The 25,516-nt window shown below is 34.7% G+C and overlaps 1 protein-coding gene across 1 annotated transcript in view; it reads left to right on the top strand.

Moving 5' to 3' along the window:
- Csmd3 (CUB and Sushi multiple domains 3) overlaps window positions 1-25,516 on the top strand; it is a 1,310,498-nt gene that overhangs the window by 902,394 nt on the left and 382,588 nt on the right. The window contains exon 23 of the mRNA XM_087559497.1: window positions 17,609-17,778. Within this exon, the coding sequence (XP_087415623.1) occupies window positions 17,609-17,778 (170 nt within the window). The remainder of the gene's footprint in view (window positions 1-17,608; window positions 17,779-25,516) is intronic.

Below are 25,516 nucleotides of genomic sequence, written 5' to 3'. Positions count from 1 at the left end.
TTTTAGACAGGAACAATTCTGGGTGAGAGTTTTTGACTGTGGGAGGCAACCCCATCACTCCACTTGATGCCCTGTTATTCTACTAGAGTGGACTGTATGAGTGTTAGGCATTTTATATAAGGTCCCTTCCTTTGAGCCCTAAGTCTCTTACCTCCCATATGTCTGGAATTTTCTAGAGGGTACCCCCATACCCATTACCCACCCCCACCACTAAGGTTACATATTTCCATTCATTCTGCTGGCCCTCTCCTTGTCCTCTTCTCTACACCTGATCATGTTCCCTTTTTCCCCTTCTCCTCCCCTCTTTCATAGAAGTCTCTATCTCCTATGATTGGTTCTTTTCCCTGTCAAGTGTGATTGAAATATCTTTGCTTGGGCCTTTCTGCTTATTAAACTTCTTGAGTTCTGTAGATTGTATCTTAGATATTTTATGCTCTTTTGGCTACTCTCCACTTATCAGTGAACAGCGGGGAGAGGAATGGGATGAGGAATTGTGGGAGGGAAGACCAGGAAATGGGTGAGGGCATAAAAACTGGACTATAAAAAAATAAAACTAATAAAAAAGTGTGTTGTGGAAAATTCTTACATTGAGTATCATGCATTATTTTAAATGCTTTGAATAAAAAAGAATTCCTGATACTTACCTGGAAAGGTGATTAAAAAAATAATTATTGATGTTGACTGTGGCTGGTGAGTATCTTAGCTTTAGAATCATAAAAGACAGCAGGGCAGATGACATGGATGTCACTTTCTCCTGGAATTTACATGTAAGGCAACCTGAGTGTTTCAGTATTTCACAAATCAAGGATTATGATAGAATAGGTTATTGAGCAGCTGAGAACTCTTTATTTGGGGAGGTAATCTCAGATTTAAAACATTGCATTCATTACTCAAAAACCTGAATATGTTTAGCTACTGAACTTTGTTTTTCCCCCACAGACATGTTTCCAGGTAACTTACTAAAAATTTCAGAAATTCTACCCATACTTTAAAAATGTATCATAGTTTGTCCCCATTCTGCTTTAGTAGTGGTCTAGGCCAGGTATATGAATATTTTAAGAAGTATTAGTTGTATGTATAAACAAATAAAAGGACCTAACTTTCTATTATAACATAATTGGTAATGTTTTGCCTGAATAAATTTTTTTTAATGTAAGACAGTATCCTCTCTTTATATCCTGGAACATGGAAGCTAACATTTATATATAGTAAAATACAACCACCTACATCCTCCCAACTACATATCATCTATATGATTTTTGTGGTGAAGATTTTGCATATGCATTAGCTCTAGCTTTTCCAGAAGATAAATGTATAAAAAGAATTTTCTACTATTCTGTACGTGCCAAGGTAACATTGTACATTTCTTTACAGGTCATGTATGTAAGTCTGGTTTGCAAATCTTACCATTTGTTGACAGAATGCTGTGGAGAACTATCTAAAATAAGAATAGACAAACAGCCTAATGAACAATCTTTGTGTTTCGTTTTTGTTGTTATTATTATTTGCTATCCTGCTACAAATTTAGCACGGAACTTTCCAGCTTTCCCTTTATTTCTTTTATTTTTTATTTTATGTTTTTATTTTTATACTCCAGATCCCATTTCCCTCTTGGTCCCGCCCCCCAACAGTTCCACATTCCATACCTCCTCCCCACCTCCCGCATCTCCACATAGATGCCTCCACCCCATCCACCACACCAGACTTCCAAACTTCCTGGGGCCTCCAGTCTCCTGAGGTCTAGATGCATCCTCTCTGACTGAACCTAGACCTGGGAGTCCTCTGCTGTGTATGTGTTGGAGGCCTCATCTCAGCTGGTGCATGCTGCCTGATTGGTGATCCAGTGTCTGAGAGATCTCAGGGGTCCAGGCCAACTGAAACTGCTGGTCCTCCTACAGGGTTACCCTCCTCCTCTTCTTCCTCCAGCTTTTCCCTAATTCAACCAGAGGGGTCAGCAGCCTCTGCTCATTGGCTGAGTACACACATCTGCATCTGACACCCTCTGCTGGGTCTTTCGGAGGGCAGTCATGACAGATAACCTTCTTGTGAATGCCCCATAGCCTCAGTAATGGTGTCAGGTCCCAGGTCCTCCCATTGAGCTGGATCGCACTTTGGGTCTGTTGTTGGACCTTCTTTTCCTAAGGTTTTGTTCGATTTCTACCCCTGCATCTCTTTCAGACAGGAAGAACCATGGGTCAGAGCTTTGACTGTGGGATAACAACCTCATCCTTACTTGATACCCTGTCTTTCTGCTGGAGATGGGTTCAATAAGTTCCCTCTCTCGACTGTAGGGCATTTCATCTAGGGTACTCACTTTTGAGTCCTGAGAGTTTCTCACTTCCCAGGTCTGTGGTATATTCTAGAGGGTCCTACCAACCTCCTTCCTTCTGAGGTAGTCTGTTTCCATTCTTTCTGCTGACCTTCAGGACCTCAGGCCCTTTCTCCAACCTAATATCAGATCATGTTCACCTCTCCCCCAACCCCTTTCCCTTCGTTGCCCCTCCCTTCCTGCCCCCTCATGTTTGCTTTTTCCTACCTTCCAAGTGGGACTGGGGTATCCTCATTTGGGCCCTTCAGCTTATTAACCTTTTTGAGCTCTGTGGAGTGTATCTTGGGTATTCTGTACGTGTGTGTGTGTGTGTGTGTGTGTGTGTGTGTGTGTGTATGTATGTCTAATATCCACTTATTAGTGAGAACATAGTGTGCATATCCTTATATTACTTTTACTGTTTACAGTCCATTCACTACTACATGGCACTAAAACTCAACAATATTTCCTTTTCAATACATAACATTGCATCCATCCACAGGCTTGAGCAGACCATTTTATTTTTTTGTACCTTTTCATATGACAAAGACCTCTAGCCTCTTTATTAGTGTCCTGTAGTGCCAAGAGTGCTGAGATCTGATATTATGCCAATTGTGTTTCCTCTGTGTACAACTAATAAACTGGCTTAATGCACTTGTCATTGCTGTACCATAAAAATATCCTGAATGTATCATTGCTAAATTTTTCACCCTGGTAGATTTTTATTAATGGTTCCATTGCTTGTGAGGTACTACTTAAACACTTAAAAATGACAAAGCATTAATACAATTATATGAAGTTGAGCATTCATCAAATGTCCACAGCTTATGGAGATTGGCAGTTTTCTAAGAACACAGTACATGTAACAGTGTATGTTAATGTCATTAATGAGCATTTTGATCTTTCTAATAAAATTACTATTGAAATATCTATATCTATTTTAGATTCCAATGAACTAAAATCAAATTATATTTTGAGTGATCATCACTCACTTATTCTACTGTAAGCCAGTTATACATGATAATCATTTAATTTCACAAATTTTCTAAAATAATGTTTCCAATAAACTTGACCTATAACATTAAGAAATTTGAGCGAGTTTCCATAGTTAAAGCCCAAATGCAAAACCTGTTATTATGCCTTTAGCATCATCCTCCATTACTATATTGTATTATGTCTCCAGTTAGTAGACATGAAGCTCCCATCTATTACCATTTAAAGTCTACTACAAGCTGCATGGCCACAATCCATGGATTGTTGGTGAAACAAGACATAATTAACATGAAAGAATAATGCTATTTATTATTTCCCTTTTTTGTAATTTGCTCGTAACAACACAACTGTTCCCAAGGATTGTAGTTATATGCCTATAATACTGAGTCAGAATCCAGGAGACATTTCTGTATGATTTATAGTATACAGATCACAATTTCACTTTAACAGATCATGCTTAGTGATAACTTATTACAAATCTTTTCAGTTACTGCTTACATTCCTGAACATTATATTGATTATAGATATACGTACATGTCTATATTTTGCCAAAGGTAACTAAAAATTTTTTTGTTTAATCCTGTTTTGCTTTGAGTTAAGATAGCTTCCTGCATGCTTCTAAGCACTAATTACTGTTCTATCTTAACAATCTGGAAAGATCAACAACACTCAATTAAACTTTGCAGGTTCACCAGTTTCATGACTACAACTGCGGACATTTAAAATGGCATTTTGAAAAATGTGTTGAGGTTTTATCACCAGGCTAGCTCCTGGGAACAAAATCCCATATTTGTTCAAGTTTTGTCAAATACTATACTGTCATGGTTCAAAGCTCCTAAATTAATCGTATCCACTATGGGCTCTAACAGTTCAAGTTCATGTGTCTTATGATAGAATTTGATATGCTACATTTTGCATGATCTCAGAGCAATAAAATGGTAGTTTTATTACTTTCCAATTTTAGATCTCAGCTTCTTCAGCAACACAGCTTTTTCTGTTTAGCAGCTTAATTTGCTATAGGTCATAGTCAGTGAAAAACATACAGAATTAACTTTTATTAGTGAAAATATATAATTTATGATGCTAAAGTGATTTTTTTCAACTATGGCTATCTAAAACCTTAGTGAACTCTTCATTTTCATCTCTTTAATTAAAGAGCATGCTCTGAGGTTTGGTACACTTTAATACAATTAATGTATGAATTCTTACATTTCAATCCAAAATAGCATCATAAATGCCTCACAGAGAAAAATCATTTTAAATAGTAAATCAATTTAAGTTCAAGAATTAATAGTATGAGGTAATTTTCCATTAAATAGGAAAATCACTGAATAAAATTAAGTCTAAGCTTAGCTCATCAGCTCCATGGTTACCTTTTCAATTAAGGTTTTATATATCTGGAACAATTGACCATTGCCTTACTAACCCAATAGAACACGTACTGAAGAATAAGTGTAATTGCAAAAGACTAATGTCAAGAATAGTTATCCTTCACAGACATACACTTTTTTCTGTACCCATTCCTGGGTTCTTTCCAGCTTCTGGCTATGATAAATAGGACTGCTATTAACACAGAGAAGCATGTGTCTTTGTTATATGTTGGAGCATCTTTTGGATATATGCCAAAGAGTGGTGTAGCTGCATCCTCAGGTAGTACTATGTCCAATTTTCTGAGGAATTGCCAGACTGATTTCCAGAGTGGTTGTACCAGCTTGCAATCCCACCAGCAATGGAGGAGTGTTCCTCTTTCTCCACATCCTAGCCAGCAGCTGCTGCCACCTGAGTTTTTTGATCTTAGCCATTCTGACTGGTGTGAGGTAGAATCTCAGGGTTGTTTTGATTTGCATTTTCATGATGACTAAGGGTGTTGAACATTTCTTTAGGTGCTTCTCAGCCATTCAGTATTCCTCAGTTGACAATTTATTTAGCTCTATAACCCATTTTTAATAATATTATTGGATGCTTTGGAGTCTAACTTCTTGAGTTCTTTGTATATATTAGATATTATCCCTCTATTGGATATAGGATTGGTAAAGATCTTTACACAATTTGTTGATTGCCATTTTATACTATTGACAGTGTTTCTTGCCTTACAGAAGCTTTGCAGTTTTATGAGGTCTCACTTGTCAATTCTTGATCTTAATGTATAAGCCATTGGTGTTCTGTTCAGGAAATTTTCCCCTGTGTCTATATGCTCAAGGATATTCTTCACTTTCTCTTAGTTTCAGTGTATCTGTTTCACATGCACAGGGATCAAGGTTAATCAGGAAGAGAGTTGAAAGTACAATAATTTTCTTGTCTGGGGAATGTGAGTAGATTGTGGAGTGTACACATGTAAGGATAGCATATTAATTACTCACAAAGCAGTGCAAGCTCGCAGTTCCCAATCTTGTTAAGGTTATATTACAAATTTGTGGTGAGAGAAAAGTAAGGAAGTCCTTGTTAAAGTAAGATGTTCTAAGAGAAACCCAGAGATAAAAACTCATGGATTAAAGCTCTCATGGAAATCTTTTACCTTCTTTTCTCTCTGCGAGTCTCTATCTTTCTCTCCTTTCTTTCTTCTACTTTCTTTCATTCTCTTCTCCTTTCTATGAGAAAGAAAACTTAAACATATGTGATCACAGTTATAATTTTGTATGCATATGTGTTGCATATAGCAAAATACTCCACTATGATTAAAGACCTTGGTGAATATTAACATTACTGGTATATATTTGAAGGTTTTCACCTCAGTGAAGATTGCCCAATGGCTTTTCAGTAACCCTTCAACAACTCACTTGTCATTCATAAATGTTATAGAAACCTTGACAGGTTGAAGTACTCCCATATTAGGCAAGTGTTATGCTTCTAAAATGTTACAATTCAAATTGTCAAGAACTGTGTCTATAGATCCTAATCTGAACAAGGTGAAACATTGAAGAAACATTCTCAAAATTTATAAAATCAGAATTATTGGTTTAAAAAATTAGTGTGTGTGTGTGTGTGTGTGTGTGTGTGTGTGTGTGTGTGTGTGTGTATTTAAGAACAGGTTAGTGTGAACCATAGAGGATGGATGACAATTTTCTTCCATTGTGGGATACAGGATTTAAAGTCATTAGGCTACATATCAAATTATTTTACCAACTAACTCATTTGACCTAGATGACCCTCAGAGAATTTTTTTAAACTATTTGTAAATTTTTATTCATGTTTTATTAGTTATTTGCAAATGTCATTGACTTTTGTTGAATCCACAGATTAATGGGTTTCTCAACACTTAACGGAAATGATTCTGTTTGTAATACTTTGAAGTTCACATGCAGACACAACTCTGATCAAGGTACCATGAACAAGAGACTACAGAAAGCTCAGTCTTAAATAGTGCATCTCTGTCTTACAAGTTCCTTCCAAATATCCGAACTCATTGTGGAGGACATGGGTAGAAATTGACGAATGAATGAATGAATAAAGAACATTGTTTTTAATAGTGTCTTTGTAAACTACTGATTGTTATCTTTAATATATCCTGTATAAATACTGCCTTCTATCCTGAATTAACAGTAATGATTGTCATAGAGTTTAGCCATTCTAGCTATATTCATTCATCATACACAATTTATATTCTGATAGTTTCCTTTTGTGAATTCACAACATTATTGTTATTAATTATATTATGAGTACTGAAAGCTCAGAAGACAATTTACAACAAATGTAAACGGCAATGATCCTGTTCTAGTTTAAGTTTTGATACTGTAGTAAAATATTCTGATGAAAGGCAACTAAAAACAGGAAAATGTATATTCCAACTGATAAGATCTTCAATCTGTGATCATTATTTTTAACTTGTCGATTTTCATAAACTTAAAAGCCTCTTTAATAAACTGAGATATTACTGATACTTATAGCACTGCTTCTTCAAATTTAAAATATTAAAATTTTATAAAATTATGAACTTTATATATGTGGTATGTGACAAAAAGAATTTTGTGTATCCAATATTGATTTGCAGAGTACTTTTTCAATTAAAAATATTTATACACAGAAAGAATTCAATAAAATAAAACCTAAGCTCCTCTTATACCAATAAGGATGGGTAAATAAGAACAAGAAAGACAGAGTATGGCAAACGTTTTTGAAGAAAAGTACTATAGATAATTTGTGATTGATATTTAACAAATAAACCAATAGAGGGGGTATTCTTTAATTTTTAGTTATTTTGTAGAACATTAATTGCCTTTTGTAGAACATTAATTGCCCTTTAAAATGGACTTATAATTATTTGTAATTGAGATAATCTAAAAATATACAGACATATTTATTTTCAAATGAACGTAGCTTCCTAGGTCTAATCATAATTCACTTACTTTGGAACCATGGCTGTTTACATGGAGAAATCAAAAGAGAATAGTTGCTATTTTTTAGCTGCTTCTGTTTCTTATGATCTCCTGACATGCTGCCCTATACTATAATCTCTTTCCTCAGTGCTATTGACATCTTAGTCAAACCTCATTAGGATACAAAGGGAGACTGCACACACACCATGGGATACTCAAAGAACAAGTTCAGGCATTGGACCTTGCTCTCCACCTTATTTCAGACAGAGTATGTTCGCCCTTTTACATCCTGAGCTAGACGGTGATAAGCTTCCTGTGATTTCTTTTTCCACTCCCATCTCACTTCAGGAGCACTACAATCACTAGCAAGGGCCAATACATCCAGCTTTTCATATATGTTCTGTGGATTTGAACATAAGATGTCACATTTCCTGAGAATCACCTAAAACTGAACCATTCCCCAGCCAAAGAAGGGATTTATTATTCACATTCATGCCGGCTGTTGTGAGCGATTGTCCTCTAAGGCAAGCATCATCATATTGGGGGCTTCTGCTATGCCTATTTGGAAAGGATCATCGAAATTAGTTTTGATGATTGTTTAAACCCATCAAGAGATTAGGAGGGGTCATTAGAAGATTAGCCACTTACCCTCTACCACCTATTAAATTCTGCTCTTCCAAAGAGTGACTACAATATTTAGGCCAGGGAGACTAGAGGAAGTGGAATTCAACCATGTCTTTGGGAAACCATTTGTGCCTCCTGGGTAAAGGATTTTGAGGTACAGCTTAAGGAGAAGGAACAGGCATAATTCTATGCATAACCATCAACAGTGCATGCATACCTATGCACTATAAGTACCTTTGGAAGAATTGTGCCTTGATTTGTCAATTAAGACCTTAGGAACTCAGGTCTCCTAAGATAAAATAATGTAAAAATTAATACAGCAGATTATTGATTCAAGATCAGCCTGTAACTTATCCTCTGTGGTTGCTGATAAACATCCCTAGATAAAATTGGTTTTTCTACTAACAGTATCCCTCTACCTTGCTCATAAGGTTTTTGGCATTTAGTGCATAACATAATAAGTTACCATGGGACCTACCTGCATATTTCTATCTACTCCCCACAACATAAAGGTCCCTGTTGTATAGAAGAATATCTCTTATTGTAGCATAACTACAACATTTTTATGCAAGTTGCTATGTTTTAAGTGATTATATTTCTGCTGCTTAAGTAAAAATTTATTTTTTATCTTGATAAATGGTCCATTTTTAATGCAGTCTCATCTAAGACACTTTTCTGAATTTAATTTCATTAACTAGCATCTGCAGTGAAGACACTAATCATTACATATGTACCCCTGCCAACAAATGATGCTAGATTAGTAGGAAAGGGACATGTGGAGGTTGAATTGAACCAAAATACTAAAATCTATAAGTCTGACGAAGATTGTGTCTTGAAATGAATTCTGCAGATTGTGTTAATGTCAGTCTGACACAGCCTACAATAACCTAGGAAGAGTGTGGAATGTAGACCAATTTGGCTTCAAACTAGGGATCCATCTCTTCAGCCTCTCAAGTGCTGGGATCAAAAGTGTGCATCACCAGCGTGGCTTAGATTTTCACTTCTTTACAGCTAGGCTTTAACAATATTTATATAATTAATTTATACAATTTTCCATCCTTGTTGTCTTCAAATATATTTATTATACGAATCTCATGAGTCCTCATGTTCCTATGCTAACGACTGTAATGCAGATCCTAGTGTTTTAAAAAATATTTGAGGTGTTTCTCCATTACTTCAGTTTAACTGAATTTCTATCAAAGTTGTATATTTCAAAAATCAACCCTCAGCATTTTTTATTCATTTTTATTTCTCCATTGCACATTTAATTTAGCTTATTATTTATTCATTGTGCTACATATTTAATTCTGTTAACACTAGACCTACTTCTAAATATTGTTTCGTTTGTGCATATCCCTGATGGGTAAAGGAATGTTGCTCATTTGAGATGTTTTTCTCCTATTCTTGGGTGAAGTTTTCCTTCAGAACTTCATTTGTTCTTTTGCATTCCCTATGCTATGGGCATCTTCATATCCCTCAACAGATACTTTTAATTATTTTAAATTCAAATATAATTTTGCACACATATAGGATAGTATATCATATTCAAACACATGTGCTTCAGATATTTGTTTTCCATTTGTGGTTAACCTGGTAAATTTTAGATATACATGTTAATACAATATGTCCAGGCATTCACTGATTCTGGGACTTTTAACTTACTGATACATATGACACATAGATCCCTTTATCTAGATGAAGAGAGTGTGTGTGTGTGTGTGTGTGTGTGTGTGTGTGTGTGTGTCCTTTTACTTAATGAATGTTTACAGATTTTGCTTCAATAAGTTATTTTAAAGCAAAATATTGAACATAATTTAAATATAGCAACACTCATTCATAGTGTGTGTTCCAAAAGTATGATGACAGAATTTTGCAGCTGTCATCAAAATCAAGGATCATAAAATGATAAAAGAAAACCCAAGTGTCTGTGAGAATGTAGAAACATCTACACACTGCTGGGTGGGAACACAATTTAGTATAGCCTTCCTAGAAAACAGTATTGATGTTCCAAAAAATCTGAACCATCATATGACCCAGCAAGCCTTCTCCTTTGTGTATACATGACAGTCAAATCAGTGAACGGAATATACAACTTGAATTGTTGCTCCTGCATCAATATTGACCATACCCTAGTCTTTGGAATCAGTCTTTTACTCACTATTACAACCATGTTTAATTTTCAAGTGTTAGTAAATGTTCCAGTTTTCATCCTATTATTTCAGGATCCTGTTGGTCAATCAGTCATTGACCTTAATTTTGTTTGATTGTGATACTTCTATGCATAAGGGATGAAGATTGTGTCTTTTGCTATTTTCATTTACATCAAAAAGATGTTAAATTTTACTGAATATTTTCCCCAGAAAATAACATGATTATTGATTATAAACATTCAGTGTTTGCTAAGACATTCTTTGAGCCTAATATGTCATTTATCCCATAGAATTCTCAATGTGCCCTAAAGAGCGATATCCTTGACCTGTCACGTGGAACATTATTTATATGGCTGCTATGTCTAATTGGCCTATAGAAGAGTGAAAGTATATTATCTAACTGGTTTTGATTAGGTTTTTTAGGTGTTGGAGGTAATCAGTAGCTCCATCAAAACCGTGCAGCCTATGGGCTATATCCTTGGAATGGTTAGTCCAGAAACTACTATTAATAAATTCCACAGGCTCTCATTTGTTTTGTTTTGGTTGTGTAGCTTCAGCCTATCTCTACCACCCAATGAAATCAGCTACAGTAGTAGAAATAGGAAAAGATGTCAGTTATTCCAGCAGAGTCTCCCATGCTTGCTAAGGAAACCAGGCACTTAGAGAGGCACTTAATACTTTCCACATAAAATCAATTATGAGCTGAGAGGTGCTCTTTTTTTTTCTTTAAAGGGTCATTCAGTTAAAATATATTTAAATAAAACAGAGAGAGGAACCTCAGAATGGCTTAGGCTCTTGAAATTCCAAAGTCTGTCTCGAGTGACACGTCTCCTCGCCCAACAAGATAATGCCTTCAAATCCTTCCAAAATAATTTGCCAACTGTGACTACTCATTCAAATATATGAGCCTATAGTGTTCATCCTCATTCAAACCATGGTACACTGCTTGTCTGACAGCGAAACCCTGCATTCCTTTTCCAACAGTAACAGACAACAACCAACAACACAGAACAACACAAAACAAGCAAACACAAAAAAACCCTACCTACATGCACATACACAAGTTCACACATAAACATACATAGTAGTGTTTGCATATGACACCAGTTATATTAATACAGAAGAGAGAAAATACACATATATGAAACAAGATAGCTTAGCAGGTAAAGACTCTTGCACCCAGTCAGAAGACTTATGACCTAGATTCATACTCTGCAGGTCTCATGGTGGAAATGGGGATGCAATTCTGTCGTGTATGTTTCCCTCTTAACTCCCACATGCATATAATATGGCATGTGCCTACCCACAAGCACAAATGCAAACCACAAAACAAATACATGTAAAACAATTTCTGCTTGCTTCTCTGTTCTTTATTTATATGACTCATTAGTAAAGTTGATTAAACATGCTTAATATGAGAGGTGCATTTTAATCTATAAAGAAAGAAACATGTTTTGACCATCTCATCTATGAACTAAGATTGCAATTCGTTGTAAGTATATAATCAACTCACTGCAGAGGAGAAAGGTTTCCATGGAGCTGAAGCTGTTACAAGTCGTAGTGTATAAAAATATACTCTAGACCAAAAAAAACCCCTAAAATTACATTTCCCTCAACGCAATGAAAATTAATGTCCTCAAATGGAATTTTCTTCTTACCAAACAACTATCCCCTTGTCCTCAGTCCACCATAATTCTTCACTCTCTTCAAAGTACCACCAACCTCTTGCCCTGTCAGTGCAATGCTCTCTAACCATGAGAAATAATTGCTCCCTGAAGCTTTCCTCTCTGTTCTCTTCCACTGACTGATTTTACCAGAATGATCTAACTCAGCTGCTAGCTTACTGTGGAAAGTGGAGTCTTCGCACTGGAAGACTATATACTCTGTCCATTTCTGAGTAGAAGTACATAATGGTTAAGTGTCTGGGGTCAGGATAATATCCTGTTCATATTCTTCGGTGGCTCATGTAGCCATGTCTACCATCAAATTTTCTTTAGAAAATATAAATTTGCTTCAATGAGAAACTCATAGAAAGCTCATGTAATATATATATACATATATATATATATAGTGAACACTTTAAATACTATCAGCTGTTGAAATATTTTAACCAATTTAAATGTGGGGGTATATAATATTTAAAGCAATCATGTTTATAGATAAGGTGATACATGTTCTTTTTGCCTTTGACCAGTGTTACTTATTATATTTTATTTCAAGTATACCTGATCTCTGTTGTTTTTGTTTATGCCTTCTTATAAGCTTAGTATTTACTGGTCTTTCCCAATATCAAGAAAAATATTTTTACAATTCTAAGATATGAAATATATTTAGATATTGCTTTACATTGAAGAATTTTGTTTTTTATTTCCTTTTCTTAATCAGTTTCCATGTCTATGACCAGAAATATCAACTTCATATGTATAAGTATATCCATAGCTTTTTGACAAACTTCTCCACCTCACATATAGTACTTAAAGTTTTATTTTCAATAGCTTCAAAGCCACTCCTCCTCAGCCATCCTCTCTGTCTTTCTTTCTCCCATTCACATCAACTATTTTTCAAATTCTGAAACTTTTATTTCCTCATGTTCTCCTGAGCTGTAATTCATGCTCTCACCATCCTTTACCTGATTCAATCCAAAAATCTTCTCTAGGATTTTCTACCCATGGGAAATCTAAGACCTCAATCCATTCCCACACAGAGCTGCTAAATGGATTTCTCAAACTGATACCTGTTTTTATTTTTTGATTTTTTTCTGTTTTAGTACTCTACAATTAAGGATCTACCCTTAAGTGCCTGATATATAACATTCATGTGCTTTAAGATAGTATGACAGCTGCCAGCTCTCTAGTCATCCTTTCCAGATTCACTATTTTACATCTTATTTCCCATAATAATTCTTTCTTTATGCATGAATTTTGATGGTCTTTGAAACCATTTCTTAGATTCACATAAAAAACAGTGCAATCATAATAACTTCCCTGTTTTTACTATGCCTACAAAATATACCCGTTCTCTAAGAAGTCATCACATTTATTTATTATGCATATATGTACAAGCATGTGCTATGGCATGTAAAGAACAAAGGACAATTTGCAGGAGTCAGTGCTCTTCTTGCACTGGGTGTCTGAGGGACTGAACTCATGTGGTCAGACTTGGCTATGTTTGTGGCCCTAAAATATGCACTCTCCCCATTTCTGCCAGCCCAGATCACTACAGAAATGTGTCACACTTCAAACAACATATTACTACACATACCAGGACATGTGTGGATCTTTTGGTCTAGAGTTCCTAACAAACAACGATAATAAAAACCTAATCCCAAGACTTAATATGCCTAGTCATGCATATATAGATATTTATAAATACTTTATCTTTTCTTGGCTTTTTAGACAGGATCTCATACTAAGCCTCATTTTTGCTATAGTCATAGGTACTGCTGTTAGAAATATTTCATGATGAGGCCACAAAGACAGTTCTAAGTTCTTATGGAAGGAAGGGTGTGGTTTTGAATGAATGGTCTTCAAATACGTATGTAATTCACAAAAAGTACATGATACACTGCTTATTATTATTGATGAATTGGATTTTTAAGGAGAATTTTTTTAAAAATCTCAAAGTAATTTATGTAAGTTATTTTTAAATCCTTTTTCCATGAATACACAAGCACCATAATTTGGAGTAGGTGGTTAAAATGAAAAAGACTGTAAATAGGGATGAGCAAAGGAGGTAGAACTTGAATTTTGAAGAGTAAGGAGGAGATTAGGAGCAAATATAATCAAAATGTATTATAAGAAAGTCTCATAATAATAAAAATATATTTAAAGACTTGGTTTACTGTTAAAAGAAGATACACATGCACACACACATACAAAACAGTTTCATACATGACCATTTGCAGTCGTTTAGACTGGCACATTAGTGCCTCTAAACCAAGAGGAGACTAAAGAGTCTAAAAGAAAAAAATAAGATTCCCACATTATCTTTAGAGACATAAAGAATTAATATGCCTCTCTGCATTCTAAATTTATTAAGAATCTAAGAAGTAAAACATTTATTAGAAAATTTTGTGATTGACTAAAGATTTCAGATGAACAAATGCAATATTGACACAGCTGTAGGTAAAAAGCATATTAAAAAGGTTCCTTATGAATGATTAATTATATTAATATACTTTTTCAATTCATTAGGTATCTCACTAAAAAATTAATATCTGAAAAATTGTTATTTATCTTGCCCTGATTGGCTATCATATACAATAAGATTTCCTGAAAATAACTTTTATGATCACAGACTTTTCTTTTCAAAATTTTTTTGCTAATTCACCTGAAAATATGGGACTGTGTATAGCAAATAGGTCACACCCAGATTTTCCAACCATGGTAATGGAGATTAATGATGCAAGTGTTTGCCTGCATTTCTATAAGCAAGAAAAATCGAAGTTCTATGGGATTCACTGCTTAGTGAGCTTATCACTCCAGCAGCCACTCTTATCACCAGATGTCAGCACATATATCTTTTCTACACCAGTTCAGCCTGAACTATATTTATCACCATGCTACGTCGTTGTTTAGCAAGTCGACTGTATTTCTAAGTCTGTATGCTGAAGTAAAATGTGCCATATTAACAGAGAAGTTTTTCCTAAATAAATCAACAGATATAATGTTTAGAATAAAACATATTTTATGAAATTCCAATGATGATGTGATGATGATGATGATCTTTCCTTAATGGCCATTCTCTATTATAATTTTTGTAATTTATAGTGTCAAGAGGTTTTCTTGCATTTTTTCTTTTATTGGATGTTTTATTTACATTTTAAATGTTATCCCCTTTCCCAATTTCCCCTCTAGAAACCAGCTATCTCATCCCTTCTCCTGCTTCTATGAGGGTCTTTCCCACCCACACTCCCTCCTACCCCTTCCTGCCTTGCCAGCCTGACATTTTCCTATACTGGGGCATCGAGCCTTGGCAGGACCAAGGGCCTCTACTTCCACTGAAGCCTGACAAGGCCTCTGCTACAAATGCAGCTGGAGCCATAGCTTCATTGCTATGTACTCTTGCCATGGTGATTTAGTCCATGGGCACTCTGGGGGTTATAGTGTCAAAAGTGCTCATTAGAGAAAGGAAACTTTATAATTCATCCCTTATTTAACTGTAAGAAAAATGATTTGACTTTTAGAAACAAATATGCTTCTATATATTAACATAGTTCTTCAATTCTGGGTGAGAAAAAATAGCAAACTCCATTATTTTATTTTTCTAATGTTGGTGTTGTGAAGCCAAATATAATTTTGTACTTAAAGGTTCATAATGGTTAGCTTATTAAATTTTTGTTTTCCATAAAAGCACTAATTTTTAATGTAATGTATGTCATGATATATAGGTTTATATTTATATATAATATAACTTGTACATTGACACAAATACAAAGTATCCCTACAAAAAGATATTATTAATTATTATTACTATAAGAATAAAATTATAATGGCATTAATTAATTACTTATCTAAGTATTATAACCATGAAAAATGGGACTGATTTTGAATCCAAGTCATTAGAGTCTAGAACATAGGTACTAAATAAAAGTATTATTAGCATTTGAAATATCTTCAAATTTGTACTCCTAGAGAATATATGTGCTATAGATCATCTAGCACACACACACACACACACACACACACACACACACACACACACACACTCATTAATAGTCACACCTAAACATTAGGTCTCATATGCACCCAAAAGTTCTCAACGTTAGATCAAAAGATGAAGTAGTTTAAATGGCCAATGATTCTTCTCTGAGAGAAGGATATATGACTTTAGGTGGTGCTCTACGGATTCATGTTCTCCATAGTTCAGAGTGGTCTGGATGATGGAGAACAGATTTCTACTTGAGACACTAGAGTTGTAAAGGAGGTCTTTACTGAAATGCACTGCCAAAGATGATCTTTTTCAGGAAAGCAAAAGACCTAACCACTTTGGACCCATGATGTCATAAAGGTTGGATTTGTCACCCTATCATCTGTAAACTAATTGGGTTACTATGGATTTATAGAACTGAAATCGCACAAAGAGGTATTATCCTTCGAATACATTCAGACATCATTACAATAAAAAATCACTACAAATGGTATGGGGAGACGTTTTCTCACTAGCTTTGAGCACCTTGCAAAAACGCTACGATACAGCCTCTCTTCTCAGCTGGTTCATTGTAAGCACTCAACATTCATTTTTATTATTTCATACATTATTAGTTTTACCCTTTTTCACATGTTTCTTGTTGACGGTTAAAGTTCTTCATCAGTGTGGGTTTTTTTAATTTATTTTTAATGTGAAAACATTTAATTTTGAAGCAATTCATTATCTTTCATCTTGTCTTCATCTTATACCAATTACAGAAAATGTTATTTAATAACTTATTTCTAGAAAATAATGGCTTGCTGGTTTGTTTTTGCCTCTTTAGTTAAAACCTTTGAACATTCAAATCCACCCTAAGGTATGGTAATGAAGTCAATAATTAGATAATGTAGAAAACCCAAAGGCAAAGATTTCTAAAGTTTACTTTTGAAATATAGACTTATTTGATCCTGCAATATTACTGCAAGTTCTAGTTTAATATACTGAGGATCTTAGCTCCATACTTCCTGGAATTGAGCACCCAGGGCATGCACCAGATAGCCCACAGGATTGAGAATTCTGCATACTTTTATGAAATGCCTTAAGTTGAGAAAAGTTGTGTGACTCAAACATACTAAATGTCTTATATTATGAGTTTGTAGATTTTAACTATGTGTCATTTTTTTTAAAATACTGAATTTCTTGAAAGAGAGGATGTAAGTTATTGAGAGAATAGAATCTTTGAAAAACTTTAAAAGCAAAACTAAAGAAGATAACATTAATAGTTAAATCTACATAAGGATATCATTTTTAGCGTGTTTATCAGAAGCCCAACTATTTGCGTGATCTCTTTGAGATATGTTGCATTTCACACTCTCACATGCAATAATTTTGTAAAATCTACCATAAATTCCCACAGGTAGGTGTGTCCTCTCCAGAGCAATAGTTCTGCCTTCCCCTAAGTCATTTGAGAAACAAGAAAAATAGGATCTGTGTAAAATACAAAGCATTTATACACCATAAACAATATTATATATCTGGCAAAGGCAATGCTTTCTGTTAAACTGTGCTTCAATATTCTGTTTTACCTACAGCTGAATGTGGTGCATCTGCAACAAATAACGAGGGAATTCTCCTCTCTCCAAATTACCCACTGAACTATGAAAACAACCACGAATGCATTTACAGTCTTCAGGTCCAAGCAGGAAAGGGCATCAATATTTCAGCCAGAACATTTCATTTAGCCCAAGGGGATGTTCTGAAGGTAAGTGGACCACTGTGATGTATTTTGATCCAGTAAGTACTCTTTCCTGAATAGGTTTTCAATAAATTGTACATGTAACAAAATGTAAGTTCATTTACCCTTTCATAAATAACATTATCAGTGTCATTTTACTTGAAATAATATTTTACTTCTGGTGCATTTTATGATAAAAAAATCATAAATTTTATGATGTTTCAGTATTTCTTTTATAATAACCAAAATAATGAAACATTTATGCAAAGTATCTCACTCAATAAAAATTCGATATTTTAAAACTAATATATGAATGACCATTTTATTCAGACAAATAAATTATGATAATTTGTCTTATGTCACAAGTTTAGGTATTGTTAATAAATGATGGCTTGTGTTTTAACTTTACCAAATAAAATTATTTTTATTACTATATAACAACTTCTAAAATTATGATACAAGTCACTGTTGTGTATATTTAAACCTAGCAAATCAATGTGTATGGATTTGGAAAACACTTTTTATAATATTTAGTGATATATTGTCTATGTTGCTACAATGAGGTGTCCTTTTAAAGGATATAGCTAACAAATTTCTTTCAAGTAAATGCTGGAACAGTTACTGATTTGTTTCTACAGTAGAAAAGTTTTGATAAATACAGTTTATAAAAAATAAATTATCAGATGAAAAATAATTACTTCTATCAAATTATTTTGAAATGTTTTAAAGAATGGTTCCTATTTTTCAGTCCTCAACATTTTCTGAAGACAAATAACAATTTTTCCACTTTTACAAATTTTGAACTAAAGTTTCATATTCCATGCTGATAGCAGTGGAAGGTTTCTGTTAAGGCTGTGACTATTAAGTGAATGCCTTTACATACAGTTGAGGCAGTGATTCATTTTAGGCCAGTGGAAAAATACATTAAAACATACAAGCATAAACCTAGCCACTAAGCTACATCACACACAAATATTACCATTATTATGTTTATGAGATAAACATCAGGAAATCCTTCCTGGCACTTACCAGTCTTGTTTACCTGCTTCAAATATATCCACTGTTTCTGCACACAAGATGAAGCTAGTAATTTGAACCAAGTGTATTTTATGTAATAGATGGTACCTTTGAAAAGCAGAATATTTTATTGATGGCTTCTGGTGGGGATGCCGGTGCCAAATGACTCAGTTTTCAATACATGGGACTGGCAACCAGGAGTTTGACCATTCCAGTGAGTTTATGGGCAATGCAAATTGTACTTATTTTCTTTCCTCTATCTTGGGGTTTGGGGGAGGATAGTTGAGGGCAAGGAGGTCACAAGAGTCAAGGACTAGACCTATGAGGACTGAGGAATAAATGTGTTCAGGGTTCATGATGCAAAATTTCAAAATAATGAATAATATGAAAAAAGGAAAAATGTTCTAATCTGTTTCTGAAAGTGCTTTTATTACTGTATGTATGTATGTATGTATGTATGTATGTATGTATGTATGACATACAAGAGGGCAGTATTGTATTGAGTGACTACATGAGAGGATGGGGTGAAGAAAGATGGAGGATAAAGAAAGGTACAGGCTCCATGGTGACCAGCTACTAAGCCCTTATTATTTAACACTGAGGTCCAGGCACCAGTGTAGCTGGGCATCACTAATATCCCTATTTTCCCAATTACAAATTAATTTTTATCTACCAGTTCTTGGCACTATATTATTTTCTAGTATCAACCTAATAATTATTTCATGTCTGTTCAGTATCTGACACTGAGTTATACCAGATGCCATGTGAATGACTCATAACCACTTGCTTCATTAGTCATTTATAAATGTTTCTTTCCTACCTGTATTATGGAGCATGTCAATGCCTTAAGCTGCCTTCCTAGAAAATCCAGAAAAATATCTTGTCTCTTTTCTAATTATTACAGTGCCGTACACCTCAGTTGGTATAAAAGGCAGGTTCTGTCTTAGAAACCTAAATGAAAAACTAACTTCTTTGTTCTCCCCTACATTAATTGCTTTGGATCTGTCTGGAATACTCTGCCATTTGTTTTTCTCAGTAGTCATAGGCTATGGCAGGACTGCTGATAGCTTCTTCCCTTGCCCTGACTTGTAAAATGTACTAACAGATAATGAATCCATTCCTATTAACGTTCATAGGAAGTTTTTAGTATACTAAGAGTTAATCAAGCAACAATGAATATGCACTATCTGAGGGCAGACTAACAGAAATACTATTTCTCTTTTTATGTTTGTTTCTATTTTTACAGGATCTTTATAATGTTTGTTTAAAGTGTCTAGCAGAGATTGTGAGGCAATCTTTTATTCCATTTTATTTTCATTTATCGCAGCATAAATGTTAGTGAAACTCTCATTTCTTACACAAAATGCAAACAAAGCAAATGGTTATGACTTTGTGAAAAAACAAAGTAAAAAAAGTTAGCAGAAATGATTCCATGCTTGCCAATCACAAACAGCTGAAAAACCTGATAAATTTCTTTCTTTTATTTTATTTCTTTTAAACAGGGCCTCTCTGTATCTGTGACTGCCCTGGAAATTACAATGTAGACTTGGTTTGCCTCAAAGTCACAAAAATCTACCTGTCTTTGTGCTAGTATTAAGGGACTGTGCCACTATGCACAGCTGTCTTTTACTATGTTAGTGTTCATTGCCTGCATGTGTGTGTATAGACCCACAAAGTTGCATATATGTGTAGATGACAAAGACAATGCCTATGTCTTCATCAATCACTTAGAAATCCTTTACTTTTACAAATATAGAATTTTTATTATTTTTTGAGAATTTCACACAAAGTATTTTAATCACATTTACTTCCTCTTTCTATTTTGAACCCATTCTGTTTCTCCCATATCCTGCAAAATTGGTTTTCTCTTCTTTTTCAATTCACTGATTTTCATTTGTGCAGACTATATTTTCATCGGTTTGGAACATATTTAACCTACCTACAAGCACACCCTTAAATAAAAGTGAATCCTTCTAGCCCAGGCACCATCGAATGCCAATGCTTCCTATGCTACGGCCCAAGGCTTGTAAACCATTCTAATCTTCATTTCTGAATGTTAGGTCTTGTACAGATCTCCTTCAGGCTACCACGGCTGCTGGGGTTTCACAAATGCAGTAGTTGTGTCATGTCCTGAAGCCATTGTTTCAGTCTGGTGCTCTGTGACCTCTGGGTCCTATCATCGTACTGCTCACTATATCACTATCACTCCTGAATCTTAGGAAGGGGGTGCAAGACAAGTGACACACTTGTATCCGAATGCTACACACACACACTTGCTTTGTGTAACCACAGTATCTACTTAAAGAACAGTTTGATTCTATGTCAATCTAATAAAATGATAGTACTTTCACCCATAAATCCAGTGAAATTCCAAATGTAGGTTCAAAGGCATATTTGCAGTACCACCATTCATTTGTTCCTGTAGAGAAGGTCTTAAATCCAATATGAAAGCAGATGACTGCTCCCAAGATAGCCTTTTGATTGAAACTATGAACTATCTTGCAACACCATCTATTTCTCAGAGTTCACAAGTGTATAAGACTGTCGATGACATGTTTTCCCTAGCATTCTACAGAGAATCCTTTTAGTAGTGTGACAACTAACTAATTAGTAGGGAGAAAACATCCCAGTGAGTACCAGATTTACTAACGTCTTACAGATAATGTATAAGACATCGTCAGCAACACGATCTTTTTTTTTTTTTTATTAACGTGAGTGTTTCTTATTTACATTTCGAGTGTTATTCCCTTTCCAGGTTTCCGGGCAAACATCCCCCTAATCCCTCCCCCTCCCCTTCTTTATAGGTGTTCCCCTCCCCATCCTCCCCCCATTGCCGCCCTCCCCTCAACAATCACGTTCACTGGGGGTTCAGTCTTAGCAGGACCAAGGGCTTCCCCTTCCACTGATCTTATCACCAAGCTTGGAAGGTGAGCAAAAGCAATGACAATAGCCTTTATCATTTCGGGAGCTCTCTGCAAGAGCTTTGGCCAAACTCCAAGGGAGTTCCTTCATTCTTTCCAAAGTACAACCTTCTTTTCAAAGACACTGTAGTTTATGCAAAGCATCACTTCCTGAGACTAAGATAAAAATTGAACACCATTATAATTACTAAAATAAAACCTTAAGCTTTACAAAGGTTTTTGTGTTTAGAATCTCTTAGCAAAAACTCTGTCATGGTATGTGACCTGGTTCTGCCAGAAAGGAAGAAAGGGTGTACAGACAGATGAGTTCGCAGGAACTCTGGTACAGCTTTTTTGAGGGATAAAAAGGGATATATATAGACCCATGGGGGGTGGGTAGGAGTTTTCAGGGTAATTGTACATTATTGGCTGGGACTGAAGTGCTGGGAATTCTTCATTTGCATGAAGAGGAATTCCAGGTACCTACTGGACATGCCCTTATAGTGAGCGGGGAAGTTTAACCTGTTATTTGGCCACCAGGCTACATGACTACCTCAGTGGTATTGGGGATTGGGAGGTCTTAGGGCTATGTGCCCTGGGGCGGGCAAACCCAAAGCAGGGAGAAAGAGGTTCCTACTCCTGCTGGTCTCAAGATAAAATTTTCAGTATTTGTGCATGTCTTCTCTCTTGTTGCAGCCCCATTCCTCTGCAGCTGTACTTGCCCCACAGTGGTGTCTTTTCCAAGATACACGTGCTATAATATTGCTTTGACATTGGCTACAGATCATGTGAAAAATAAACACTGCACACAAAGTCTAGCCTCACTTGCTGTTTCATTCATTAAGTTGCTCTAACTGGAAACAGGCTTTATCTTAGATATGATACTGCAATAGTACCAAATGTCTTGAAATGTTTTTATTTCTTATTAAATATGACACTAAGCTTTATAAACTCATTGCTCATTACCTTACTAAATAATAAAGTTGCAATCAAACCATGTTCTCATATAATATTTCCACTTATTTACAATTTTTTTCTTAACTCTAACTTTCAGTTGTAATCAAAACTTACATGTATAAACATTTGTCAAAAACAATGAAATGTTCTATAAGAATTAACATTACATGGAATTTGTACTAATGAATACTGCATATTTTATAGTAGGTGTTTATACTTCTCTGAAATCAGGTATAAGGAAGGAGAACCTAGTGGCAATTTGGACTTGACACCTTTTGTTTTTATTGGTTGTTGGTTTGTTTGTTTTTTTAAACATGAGGGGTCTGGAGTCTCCTTATGCTTGCCTAAAATGGCCTTGAATTCTTGAGCTCAAGTGATCTATTTGCCTCAGACCCCTGAATAGCTGGGATTACAAGAATGTCTCATAACTGTAGCTGGCATCTGGTTTTGTAAATAAAACATTGTTGGAAGAAAGCCATATTCACTCATTTACATATTATCTTCTTTTTTGCTGCAAGAACAAGACTGGGCAAGAGGTACTAAGGACACTAGGGGCTCAAAAGGCCTTAAATATTTATCTAACCCTTTCCAGGAAAGTTTGTCAAACTTTTTAAAAACAACAAGAACTACTTTTAAAAACTTATAATTGGGTGTACTTGGACACAATCCCCAAATTTGAAAGCTGGTTGTATAACATTTTGTTGGCCATAAGTGACCTCTTTGGTTCATCACACATAATTGCCAATTTTGCAAGCTATTCACTGATAATCTTTTCTATCTGTTCATTCAGAAGCACTCCAAATGCCATGGTAATGCCACCACACTAGACCTCATGAATGTCACTCTCATTCTGTGTTGGTTGGAAGATTAAGTAACCTGTAACTAGTTAGAGAACATTAAGGATCCATTGAAACTTTAACCCATTTTATCATCAGAACTGTTCCACAATAAATCCTTCATTGTGCCCCAGTTTTCTTATTGAAGCATAATACTTCATAGCATTGAATTAAATAACTGAATTTAAACAAAATTGAATCCCTATTCAATTTTATAGTATCCTTGAAAAAACATTAGACTAAGGTTAGATAATTTTTATCATAAGCATTGGAAAATTGATCTTCCTTTTACATTTAAACATTGACAATTAATTCACCATATTTGAAGAACATGCTTATGTTTTCAAATTACTCAGAAAGAAAATGACCATAGTTTCAACAAAAGAAAACATTTGGAGGTTCCAAAGGTGTTTCATGGGTACACGTCTGACCTTCTTCTGTCTTTTACTCATTTACATTTCTTTGATTCACATGAAACCTAATTTCCTATATCCTTAAAAATAGGGGGCCGAAGAGATCATGATGTGGTTAAATGCATTTGCTTTTTTTTTCAAACGAGGCAAAATTCACATTTTTGCTCACAACAACCTTTGATTCCAGTTTGAGAGTTACAGACACCCTCATCTGACCTCTATGGACACCAGGCTTACAATGGTACACATGAAAGCATATAAAATTTAAAAAAAATACCTTTATAATTCTTAAAAATGAAAGCAGAGGTCTTCAAATACTAAAGGCATCTGGTGACTCACAGAGAGAGCTGTGAGGGATATTGAGCAAGCTGTCATCATGAAGCTTGACCTGATTCCTGAAGGGGTTCTGCATATATCAACTGATTTCAGGCACTGATTAGATAGAATATTGAAACAAAATGAGATTGAGGTTTAGTTATTTCTTGTGTAACACGAGTAAATGAACTTGGTATTTTTAAAACAAATGAAAGTCTGGACAGTGAGTTCCATAAACTTAAATTTATTAGGTATTATTTCTTGAAACAATATAAGAGAAATTATGCTACTTTTTTTAGAATAGGCCATATTAAATAAAATACACACCCAAAGATTTTATCATATTTAAAATAGGAAAACAAAGGGTAACAATCTGAAAGAAATGCTCTATTTGCGTCTTTCTGATCAGATGTAATTTCATCATCTCTTTTTAATATAGCTTTCTTTTGAGTGAAAAAAGCAATTGTTTTGGTTTGTTTTCTTAGATGTATGCATACCTCCATGTTTAATTTATCAACAATTTTTCTTTGGTAGCTCAGCTTTGCTGTCTTCTTGCCTTTATACTTTCATAGAAATATATGTTAATATATTTGAACAGATATATTAGCAAGATCAGCTTCATTGCCTGATTACTATAATGCTCTTTAAAAAACAAATCTTTCAGGCTGGAGAGATGACTCAGTGGTTAAATGCACTGACTGCTCTTCCAGAGGTCCTGAGTTCAATTCCCAGTAACCACATGGTGGCTCACAACCATCTGTAATGGGATCTGATGCCCTCTTCTGGTGTGTCTGAAGACAGTGACAGTATACTCACACACATAAATATATAAGTCATTTAAAAAAACCTGCACATCTTTCTAATCCCATAATGTTTTTTCACTTTGACTTAGTGGGTATATGGATACTAGTAAAATTGCATAGCTAGAATATCAAGCTTAATGCTATGATATTTTAACCCCATTTTCTTTCTACTTTCTTTTTCTATGTTTCTAAATACAGTGTAGCCTGTGAAGTTTTGTGACTGTTCAATACGATCAACTGAAATTAAGGTCATTTTTATCCCCAAATCCTTTTTCTTTCACTTCCTTATTTATTAAATATTATATTGTAAACTATGTTTTGAAAAATACCTTAAAATTTATTTTCTAAAAGGAAGATGTATTTCTTGATTGAAATTGATAAGAATTTATATTACATATATAAATAAATAATATATTGAATATTATATTATATGTAATATATAATATATGTAGAGAGAAACAGGCAATATTGGCCTATTTTTTAATAAAAGAGCAATGTGTCAGGAACCATCTAGGAAAGGCTAA

The sequence above is a fragment of the Rattus norvegicus genome, chromosome 7, assembly GCF_021556685.1.
Source record: "Rattus norvegicus strain SHRSP/BbbUtx chromosome 7, alternate assembly SHRSP_T2T, whole genome shotgun sequence".
In the NCBI taxonomy this organism is placed as follows: Eukaryota; Metazoa; Chordata; class Mammalia; order Rodentia; family Muridae; genus Rattus; species Rattus norvegicus.
Note: the sequence above shows the minus strand (reverse complement) of the source record. Positions and strands in the feature narration are given on the sequence as shown.